The sequence below is a fragment of the Merops nubicus genome, unplaced genomic scaffold, assembly GCF_000691845.1.
Source record: "Merops nubicus isolate BGI_N331 unplaced genomic scaffold, ASM69184v1 scaffold9697, whole genome shotgun sequence".
Taxonomy (NCBI): domain Eukaryota; kingdom Metazoa; phylum Chordata; class Aves; order Coraciiformes; family Meropidae; genus Merops; species Merops nubicus.
Genome location: NW_008622267.1, coordinates 25,021 through 36,333, shown reverse-complemented (window position 1 = coordinate 36,333; position 11,313 = coordinate 25,021). Strand labels below are relative to the sequence as shown.

General features: G+C 38.8%; 1 protein-coding gene across 1 annotated transcript in view; it reads right to left on the bottom strand.

The window, feature by feature from the left end:
• Positions 1-350: 350 nt before the first annotated feature.
• Positions 351-11,313, bottom strand: part of HEATR5A (HEAT repeat containing 5A) — a gene marked incomplete at its 5' end in the record, with an annotated part of 35,355 nt that continues 24,392 nt past the window's right edge. The window contains 9 exons of the mRNA XM_008944722.1: positions 351-930; positions 1,187-1,400; positions 2,424-2,578; positions 3,428-3,652; positions 6,514-6,786; positions 7,517-7,664; positions 8,506-8,633; positions 10,271-10,519; positions 10,977-11,208. Coding sequence (XP_008942970.1) covers positions 629-930; positions 1,187-1,400; positions 2,424-2,578; positions 3,428-3,652; positions 6,514-6,786; positions 7,517-7,664; positions 8,506-8,633; positions 10,271-10,519; positions 10,977-11,208 — 1,926 coding nt within the window. The remainder of the gene's footprint in view (positions 931-1,186; positions 1,401-2,423; positions 2,579-3,427; positions 3,653-6,513; positions 6,787-7,516; positions 7,665-8,505; positions 8,634-10,270; positions 10,520-10,976; positions 11,209-11,313) is intronic.

The following is an 11,313-nucleotide window of genomic DNA, read 5'->3' as shown; positions in this document are numbered from 1 at the left end:
CGCGGCGCCCCGGGCGAGCGCGCCTCCCACAGCCCGTCAGACCTGGGCCAGCTCCAGGCGTCACCCCCTTAAAGCTGTCAGCATTACCTTAAACCAGCTGGACCGCTTCAGACCAACAGTAATCTACTGTAAGGCTTACAAGGATGTTTGATCTGTTTACCTAAGGATGCAGTGCGTTAAATTAGTAATTAGGATAGGTTACAACCTGCATGTAAATTTATGTCCTGGTTAAATCCCAAAAAATCTTTAGGGTAACTTATTTTTGACAAATGTTGATTTAAATCAAGGTTCATTTTACTTAATGGCTGCTCCTAAATATATCTATGGTAAAGTTCACTATACTTTTTTAATATAGGCATGTGATTTCTGGATTTTTAGTTCAAAATAATAAAAAAATACAGATTAGATAACCTCTGATAAATTTATTCACGGCGTTTAGAGATGTTTAAGAAGTGTTACACTAACAGAAAGTTGTCTAGAGATGTCTTCTCTTAAATGTATTCTGTAATACTTGAGTGCAAAGTGATATATATGAGATAAACTCATAGCAATACTATTCTGGTTAGAAACTAAAAGGGACAATTTTTGCTTTTGTTATCAAAGTGCATAAAAATGACAATACAAGACTTCAAAGAAAATTGGTCTTTAGCTGAATACTTGAACTTTTCCCAGGATTCCTTGCATGTTTAACAGTCTTCACTTTGATGCTTTCTTGATTGCCTTTTACAGCTGACTCGAGCCTGGCTTTCATACTTGGAGAGGAAGCCATTAGTTTTTTAAAAACTGATGAGTATTGTGGACCGATCTGCATCAGATTTTGCAAAGCAAATTCATGTAAATTTTTTGCTGAGTTTGTGGCAGAAACCAGGGCATTTTCATCCAAAAGAAAGGAAATAAGGATGGGAAGAAGGCAGGCGACCAAATGAGCACCTATAAGCATTGAAAACACAATTTAAACAAACACTTTTTAAAAACAGCTTCAATTTCTAACTGGAGTTATTTCTTCAAGTTAACATTTAACACAAACTATAAAGCTGCAAATGTTATTTGATCTGTATGGTAACAAAAAGAAGCAATACTATTCTTAGCAATTAGTTAAGGACTGGATACCTTGTGGCTGTTTTGTTTTCATTTGTTACTTATGGCACGTTTGGGCATGTCTAATGCTAGCTATGAAGTAACTTACGGTGCTCTTCATCAGCAGCGACTGTAAGAGCTGTAACCACCTTTATTCCCTCCTGAATTACTTGAAGTTCAGCAGCATTTTCAGGTTTTGCTTTTTCTGTTTCCTGCAATTTTCCCACAATGGATGGTGCTAAAGAATGAATATAAGGATATGACACAGTTTTGTTTGGATGTTGAAAAATGGAGTGCAGCAGCTGGTAGCACTTATACTGTACCTAAAGGAAAAAACAAAACAAAACCAACAAATTTCCAGTTACAAAGTGTTAGAGATCTGGGTCAGTGTTTTATAACTCACAGCTTGTCAGATAAAATTTTAGTGAGGATCAAATACGTGCCTCACAGCTTGAAAATTCATCAGGTTGCAGGCTGCTAATGCAGAATGCTTTATAGGAGCATTGTAACTCATAACCAAATTGTTACGAGAAACTAGACAGTGTTTCCTGTTTCTTTCCAACAAGTCCTACGTCCTCCTGCATTTTCTAGTTAGGGAAAAAATACTGTTTGTGTGAAGACTATGTCTTAATAGTTTTTGAAAATATTATCTTTTTTTGCAAAAATACAGATGACTGAAAATAGGTGCTTAAGGAGTAAGCATTACCTCTGTTAAACAGTAGGGACAATTTTAAAAAGCCTCAAACAGTGCAGTAGCTTGCACATCATTAGAAGTCAATACAACTGAAACTGTCAAGTTCCTACAGACCTTTCTGAAAGGCTCAGATGCCTAAACGCTTGGGTAAAACTTGCAAATTCATTCCATCATTTTCTTGCAGTCATACTTGGCATACTCAATTTCCTATCAGTGGAAACCAATGTTTGTAATACTAGAAATGTATTAATATATTAATACAAGTACTTCCTTACAGCTATTTCCCGAGTAAAGGTACCTTTGTTTAATTTGTTGTTACTACAGGGATATATACAGAGAAGATGCAAGAAAAGCAGTTTACAGTGCATTCTCACAGTCAAACATGAAGTGTAGTGTATTTATTTTCAGAGCTGGCCTTTCAGAGTAAGAAAGTCCCAACTCCTAGAAAAGCAATTTGTATTTGCAATAACAAATACTTTTTTCCCTGGTATGTTGTTTTTCTTGTTTTAACTGTATTTTAAAATACAACAAATCTCATCAGGACAGAATTAACAGGAAGTAAGACAAAGGACAAGTGAAACAACTGAACAGAAAATAAGCTAAAATCCATTTAATATGATGCTGATACTCTTATAACTTCACCAGTACTTACAAGAGGATCTTTTGAGTCAAGTGTCATTTTAAACTTCTCAATAGAACGCTTTTGAAGGCACTCTATGGTAGTAACTTCTGGACTGGTGGACATAACAAATACTGTGATAGCAGTAAGCAGACTAACTTCATCAACTTCTTGGGGGAGCCCATCTGCTATCAAAGAAGTAAGCAGTCTGTTAGATTTGCCTTAAAAAGTAATTCTATGAATTCAAGTGTTACAAGGAGGCAGAACAGAAATATCAATGCCTACATTTCTTTAGGAATCTCTTTACTCAAACGCAAGACAAACTCTGATGTACTGATATGGGCTTTTACTCTAATAAAAGCCAAAGCTAAAATGGGAATTCAGGGATGGTTATATGCATATTTAGAAACAACAGCATCCTTCTGTTCCATTATTTCTCTGTATAAAGTACAAGAAATATCTTTGAAGAGCTAATATGACATATTAGGGTACAACCTATTGTGAGAATTTTCATAAAGAACATATATTCTTCTGCTATAACCTAAAAAATCAGCACTATGAACAAAATTTCCAACAATAAATTACAACTTTAGAGGTTAAATGTAAGGAATGATGAAAAATACTACAAACTTGGGAAGCTAAAGAAGCAGCACGAAGAAAACTAACCTTAAGACAGATTTGGTTTTTTTTCTATTGAACTGCTGTTTTAATACCCTTTCTTTCAATACAGACACTAATTCTTTGTGGAGAACCTACATGCATTACAGCTCTTTTACACTCAGTTGTACACTGAAGCCACACCTCCTGTTTACTCCACCGTGGCACGGCGCGACACGGGGCTAAGCCTCGAGCCCCACATTGTCACCGTTACAGGCGACGCCTTCTCCTGCCAACGGCGGGCTCAAGGCTGCACTACAGTTTCAACAGTACTTGGTAGCTAATTCTCCTGCGACCAAGATATTAGTCTCTTTTTAGGATGTGCATGAACTTAATTTTTGTTGTTTTTTTAAACACACGAACCCAAAACCTGATCTTACCTTGATCCCAACAGTCGAGCACTGTGACCAAAGCACTACGCAGAAGATGGGTCCAAGCAGTCCGGCTCTTCTCTGCGCGAGCCATTGGAGAGGACAAGAGTCCTTTAAGGGCTTGTAGAGACGCAGCGACTGTCAAAGGCAACTGGCCGTCTTGCAATTTCACAGCAGTTTCTTTAAGTACTCCAATAATTAGGTACAAGATAGTAGGAAGAACTGAAATACTTCCTGTAAAACAAAGCAAATTAGTTTTACAAAAGTTAAAAACCTCCGGTACCTTTTACATTAAAAAAAAAATTGGAGTGGTTTTCTTGGATTCTCTTTATAACTTATTAAATTTTTAATTACCTGTGTGCATAGAGACACTAGCAATTTGAAGGATTTGAAATGTCATGTGATTTGCTACAGCAAACATGGAGTCACACTGTTTAAGTGAAGTTAAATCTTCTTTTAAATTAGCATTGTCTAACTTTTCATATAATAAAATCAAGGAAGTGTGGAATTGTGTCTTGTTCAGAGAAAAGTAACAACAGAAAGATCAGAACCACTGATGAGAAGAAGAATAGAAGCTGTAGAAGTGTACAAAGCACTGAATAAGAAAATTTTGAGCATCTAAACATATTTTCCACTGAAGACAATACAGTGAAGGAAATGAACAGGGTAATTTCAAAACTAGTAAGAGAAAATACTTCTCCAACATGGTGTGTGAGTATCTGCTCCAGAGAAGCACTAAAGTCAAGAATTTAGTAAGATTAATAAGAAGAGGATCTCAGACCAAAAATGTGTAACAAAAATTCCTAGAATTAGAATAAAAAACTCAAATATTTTGGAAAAGAGGCGGCCCAAGTGGATTGTCCTAAAGCCTATTAAACAGATCTTCTCAACCTGAGGATCTGATAGTTGATCTGTCAGGATAAGACACTATTAAAAAAAAAATAAAGAACTCCAGCAATAACTCGGCATAGCAGTTTTGCTAATTCTTATGCCTTTGCTTCTAACAGTAATACAGAATTCTGCACATATTGGAGACAGGTTGCTTAGAGTGCTGTCCAACCTGACCTTGAATGTTTCCAGGGATAGGGCTTCTACTACCACTCTGGGCAACCTGTTCCAGTGTTTCACTACCCTCACGGTAAAGTATTTCTTCCTTGTATCTAGTCTAAATCTTTTAGTTTAAAACCATAATGCCTTGTTCTGTCACAACAGGCCCTGCTAAAAAGACTGTCCTCATCTTCCTCACAGGCCCACTTTAAGCACTCAACGGCTGCAATATGGTCTCCCTGGAGCATTCTCTTTTCCAGGCTGTACAACCCCAACTCCCTCAGTCCTTCTTCACAGGAGAGGGTTCCAGCCCTCTGATCGTTTTTGTGGCCCTCCTCTGGACCTGCTCCAACAGGTCCACGTCCTTCTTGTGCTGAGGAGTCCAGAGACAGACACAGGACTCCAGGTGAGGTCTCACAAGGGCAGAGTAGAGCAGCAGGATCACCTCCCTTGATCTGCTGGCCACGCTTCCTTTGATGCAGCCCAGGATACGGCTGGCCTTCTGGCTACAAGCATGGCTCACATCCAGCTTTTTATTCAACAGTACATCCAAAGTCCTCCTCCACAAGGCTGCTCTCAATCCCACCATCCCTCAGCCTGTACTGATACGAGGGATTGCTTTGGCCCATGTACAGGACCTTGCACTTGGCCTTGTGGAATCTCATGAAATCCACATTTCAAGCTTGTCTAGAATGGCATCCCATCCCTCAGGCATGTCAACTGCACCACCCAGCTTGGTGTCATCTGCAGACTTGTTGAAGTTGCACTTGATTCCATTGTTTGTCATTGATGAAGATACTAAACAGCACAGTCACAGGACGGACCCCTGAGGGACACAACTTGTCACCGATTCCATCCGGACATTGAGCCACTGAACACTATCCACTGGATATGAACATTCAGCCAATTCCTTGTCAGCTGAACAGTCCACCCATCAAATCCATAACTCCGCTTCTAAAGATAAGGATGTGCAGCACCATGTCAAAGGTTTTACAGAAGTCCAGACAGACCACATCTGACATTTGCAGATGTTTCCTTATTCAGCTGACTGTGTAAGCAAGGTTAAGCTCCTCATTTTAGTCATTCGACTTAAATACTTAACTTCTGGTGTGTAAACATCCCACCTGGTCTGATCCTGCAGGCTGTTAGTCTGTGGAATAACTTCAATAAGTAAATACATGAGGAACTACAGGGAGAAAAAAAAAAAACACATTTTTTTTTTTCATGCGAGCTAGTTACCCCCAGATCTAAGTGACATTTGTTTCCTTTTGCTTTGAAGTGATAAATCACAAGCTGCAGATGGAAAGAGAAATCCCATCATCACCCTACAATGATAGCAAGAACTGCCTACTATTCCTTTTGGAGTATATCATCCCCCAAAGGAGAGTCTTGTAACAGAGAACACATGAAGAAAAAAGAAGAAACTTCCAGAGCTGCTAAAGGCAAAAATTTTCATGTGTAACATACCTAAGGTGGGAACAGAGGAGCAGGGCAGAAATGGTTTATCAGTGTAGCTGTAACAGTACTGCAAGATCATACATATGGATGTGATATTGGGGGTGGTGGGGGGGACCATCTGAAAGTTTGGAGTGAACACAAAATGAATCATGGGTAAAACTGAACTAATGTAAGAAATCAACCCTAACTCCTTGCAGTGGTTTCCCACTGTTCAAATGATGGCTTTAAGTGAAAGTTAACATAGATTTCCCCTTTGAATTTAGTTTATGTCTGCATTACAAATTCCAGAATAGACAATTCAAGTAGAATATAATCATGTAGCTATTGTATACTTCCCTGTACGAAATCTATTAATTGCACTGCTACACGTGGGAGGAAAAGAAAAACTAATCCTTTAATTGCTTCAGTTTTGTAACTTGTTTTGCAATCTGACAGTCAAAAAAAAAAAAATTAGAACAGGAAAAGGTTGCAAGCAAATCAACAAAACTTGCTGCCAGACTTAGCCAGCCGAGAAAATTAGGTAATAACAAGGGGGCTCAGAAGAGCTCAATATTCTTTCAGTAATATTTGCTTGTGATGAAACAACATACCTTCAGGAGAGCAGACTGCAGGAACATCAGAGAGAATAACTAATGCTGCTGCTACCAGCCTGCTTCCATCTTCTGACAAGAACAGATGTTTTCCAGACTGAACCGCAGGGCTACAAGTTAATTTAGGGTTGAGGTGGGGAAGCTGTCTGACAAGAATACAAACACACAACTCCAGCGTTGCAAAGACTAACGATTTCCCAGGCACCAGTCCTCCTGTATCTTTGCCTTCTCCAAATTCTGGTAACGTTTCCTTTTCTGCAGCACCATCATCAACTAAAACAAACGGAAGAAATATGGCAGAAATCTGTAGGCTGCACCTTGTTTCCAACAAGTTTACTTCTTAAGTAAAGTTTAAAGATAAGTTTACTTATCCCCAAGTGATAATCTTGATAGATATACATGCACATGCATATGTATTTCAGGTTCTACCAACAAGCATCCACCCTTCTGAAGAAGCAAACTATGCAGTGACTGTCAAAAAGCAAAAGCACGTACAACGGATTCAGGCACGCAGGGTGCTGAGGCACCATGCCAGCACAGTATCACCTGATACAAGTGTTTTGATTCTTGTCCCATGGGGTTTTTTTTTGTTTAGAAAACGACCTTTAGGAAGTTACAATCAGACTAACTAGTGGAGTCTGGCTTGTAACAGCTGTGTGTGTGGAGTTTCTTTGCTGCTCTAACTGCAGCTGATTCCAGCTCTTCGCTAACGCTCCTTCCCCCCCGACAGCACACAGTTACACTATGCCAACTGCAGTTTCTCCAGTTTTCCTGCTTGCTTCATGCCCTCTAGTCACCACCAAAACCACCCACTGTCTATCGTACAAACCCAGTTTCTATGTCAGTCACCTGGACTGACTGACGTAAACCAGGACTAATCCACAACTGCAAAACACTTCAAGTAAGATGTATCCTGGAATACCACCTTCAAGAGTCCATTTTTCCAAGAGAGAACGGCTTCAACCCTGATACTATGTATGCCACGTGTCATTCATTACTGCACCTTCCGCACTCCTCCGCTTCTCCTTCACGTGCTCCTGAGCTGCGAAGAGAACCAGCCGAACCACTTCGAGGGCAGCCAGCTGAACGTCAGGCGACTCTCTGGTCAGGATCAGCCGATGCAAAACATTCAGCAGCTCTACACCCAGCTCCTACGGGAACAAAAATGCTTAATACACCCCCTGGTTAATGCAGGAAGTTTAGAAACTTGCTAACACTTGCTGAAGCCAACAGTATTACTCTTGTTAAACTCACTAGGAAATGCAGTATAATTGAGCTGGCATTTTCTTCAACATCTGTTATCACAGTAATTCAGATAAGAGTACCACTAAAAAAAAAAAATCTCAAGTAGTCTTTATCTTATATATAGGCTTTTTAACTGTTTAAGGTGGAGACACTACACTGTATACCTCCTATAATATATGCATTTTTTTGGAGAGAGCACAAACAATCAGCAAAACTTGGGCATGCCCACAGGCTTTATCACTTTTACTGCTAGATAATGGTACGATACACAGGATGACATAAAGCTTAAAGAAAAAAAAAAAAAAGAAAATTTGGAGTTACTACCTCCTCTTAGGATCAGAAGTCTGTTGTGTTTTTTTTTGGTTCTGCTTTTTTTTAAATACCATTGTTTTTTTCCCCATTTCGTTTTATCATCTTCAGTATTTACAACAGAATTAATTGAACTGTCATTTGATAGTGAGAATAAGAGAACTTTTTCTCTGGAATTCTGTTCTTACCTGGGTCTCATCCTACTCATTTAATCACTCGTTCCTAACAAAAGGTCTTCAAGCTCTCTGCCCCTCATGGTTTTCTTATGGGTTCCATATTGTGCTCTTTTTCTGTCTTCCCTCTACAGCTTTGGATTTTGGTAAACCATATAACTCACCTATGACTTTTATTGAATATTCCTGAATATACAATAGAGAGTAGAGATATTGTTCAAGCTAAATTAAGCCTTCTGGGGTCTTTTAATCATTAAGACATTACCTGATCACCACCTATTTTAGACCTTGGCCATGGAACATCAAAAAGTGTCTGTAGAGCACGTAAGCAGGCAATAATGTTCTCCGTCGCTGCATCCGATCGAGGAGAGCAGAGAAATTCCACACTAATTCCTGTAAGCATCAGAAGAAAAAACCCTTATGTCCTTGAAATTTTAAGAAGTAATTTTGTCAATTACTAAGTAACCTAACGGTAGGTCAAGCAGACATAGAAATAGCATTTGCGTTTTTTATTAAGTGAATTCATCTCCTATTGCTAGTTCTCGGGGCAAGAACTCTATTTCTCTTAAAACAATGAAACAACTTCAGCTTGTAGGCAGTATAAGACACAGTTCTAATTGGCTATTAATATAAATAAAAAAGTAGAGCAAAATCGAAGTAAAACACTGAACTTTATATCCAATGAATGGGCAGAGAATTAATAATGAATGGAGCAGAATATTTGTCTAATCACACTGACTTATGTAATAGAAGGAAATAATGGAGAAAATAGTAATAGCACACAAACACAAAAGCTGAAGTTTGATCTTCCCACTTCACGAAAATGCTAAAGATTGCAGTACAACAACCGGATCACCAGCAATAAGTAAATGACATGAAGCCTAAGGCTGCAAATCCTAGGGCAGATAAAAATGATCACTGTTTTTTCTGAGCTTTCACGACTTTTCCTAAGATATTTTATGGCACTGGAGATAAACTTCATATAAATGTGACCCATAGTCTCATCCCAGTTGTACAGCTCTAACTCCAAAACATGGGATGACTCGGGAAACTGATCAGTGTACACTGAAGAACAGCTGTGCAACAGAAAGTGTCCCTGGTCTTAAAAGTTCTTTAACTTTCTCTCTAGGAAGTGGAAATGAACAAGTGGAATATGTTTGGATGCAGAATAAACAAGCCAGGTGTCCTTGTTAAAGTATATGAAATTTGAAGCACTAATCCAACAGCACAGGAAGCAGGGGAAATGAGCAGCTTTTGTATCCAAGGTCACACGTGTAACTGAGGGAGCAATGGCAATCAAAAGGAAGCTGGCTCTCTGGAGGAAGGCTGGGGTTCAAAAGAAGCCATATGCATCTGCATCATATAAACCTCTTCCAAAAAGAGATTATAAAAGAAGAGACTAAAGGAAAAAAAAATAAACCAGAAATGCCTAATTATGTAAATTCAGAGAACTGGGACTGAATTCAGCTGCCTGATTAGCTTCTGCAGTAGCAGAGGCTTAAACGGAGCTTCATGTGAACTTAAAGAAACCGAGCACTGGCACAGGTTGCCCAGGGAGGCTGTGGAGTCTTCATCCATGGAGATACTCAAAAGCTGTCTGGACATGGTCATGGGCAGGTGGCTTTAGGTGGCCTGGCTTGAGGAGTGGTGGACAAGATGACCTCCACAAGTCCCTTCCAATCTACAGACTGTTCTGTGATGTAAAACTGTACTTCAGTGACACTAAACTGCACACTCTGTAACTGCAGTGCTACAACCATGACAAAATCCACCCTTAAACTTGTATGTTTACGAGCAGAGCAGTAAGCACTTGTTTAGCTCACACAAAGTGGGTTTTCTACCATATTTGAGAAAACGCTCTACTATTTTCTCACTGGGACTTAAATTCTTCTGACTATACTTTTCTAAGAGATGTAATATTCCACAATGCAATTACATGTACAAAATTAGGTGTTGGTTTGCTAACTGTTTTATCTATTAAAAATGACATTCTGGGTTACAGCATCTAGACAGATTATGCACTCACTAACCCAAGATAAGATGAAATCTGTCAGTATTCACATCCTCAGGAGATTTAACCAGGGGCCTGGTAGAAGAATCTTGACACATTGTAGTTGGGGTGACAGGTCTAGAGAGATTATTAACTCCTTCATCTGGATCAACAACAATGAAACCTGTGCTAGTAAGCCATAATGCTGCAGCATAAAGTATCAGTGCCCAGGAGTTGTAGTAATGAGGTCTGACATTTTCAATTGTCTCTGCTGTATAAAATGTGCCACCTACAAGAAGAGAAGTTACAGTTTGAAGGATGTAATTTATTTTCAACTATCATATTTTTCTCATTCTTATAAAAGGGGATTCTAATTTTTATTGAAATTTTTTTCATAATATTGATAAATATAATTGCAAATTTATTATATGACTTCTTTTTTAAATGTTCAGTATTATAAGCTCAGGCTAATGAGAGCATTTCATTTACATTTATTTGGATAGACTCCAATACAATTTTCTTTTCTCCTATCAACCATAAGATTACCCAACAAACAAGAATATCAATCAAACTACTTTTCACATCAGCAAAACACCTGTCCCAAAAGCAGTCTCTAGAGAGGTACACAAGTACGCAAATTCTCTATGCCATCTCATCTTCTTGTGATCTTAACACAAGTCAGATAGGACATAAAAGATGTGCGCTTACAAGTGACCTATGAAAATACAGCTGACTTGCCTTCTTACCTTCAGCAGGCAGTTGTGATGCATATTCTGAAGGCAAAGTTAAGAGAGCAAAATCGTGAAGTGCGGCAAGCCAGAGCTTACTTAGTGTTCCAAGGTCTGCCTGTACCAAGTCCAGAAGTCCACTGGTTGAAGATGTATCTCTGTAGCTTTCTTCTGCAGAATTTGCAATTTTTAAACTGTGATTGTGTGCATCACTTTGATTTTTTTGCTTTTCAACTGCAACTATGTAAACCTGTTAATATATTTGGAGAAAGATTTACAAATATTAACACTTGGAAAACTACTCTGGTCATTAGCATGATTCTTTGCTGTGAATGAGCATGAAGTTTCCTAGAAT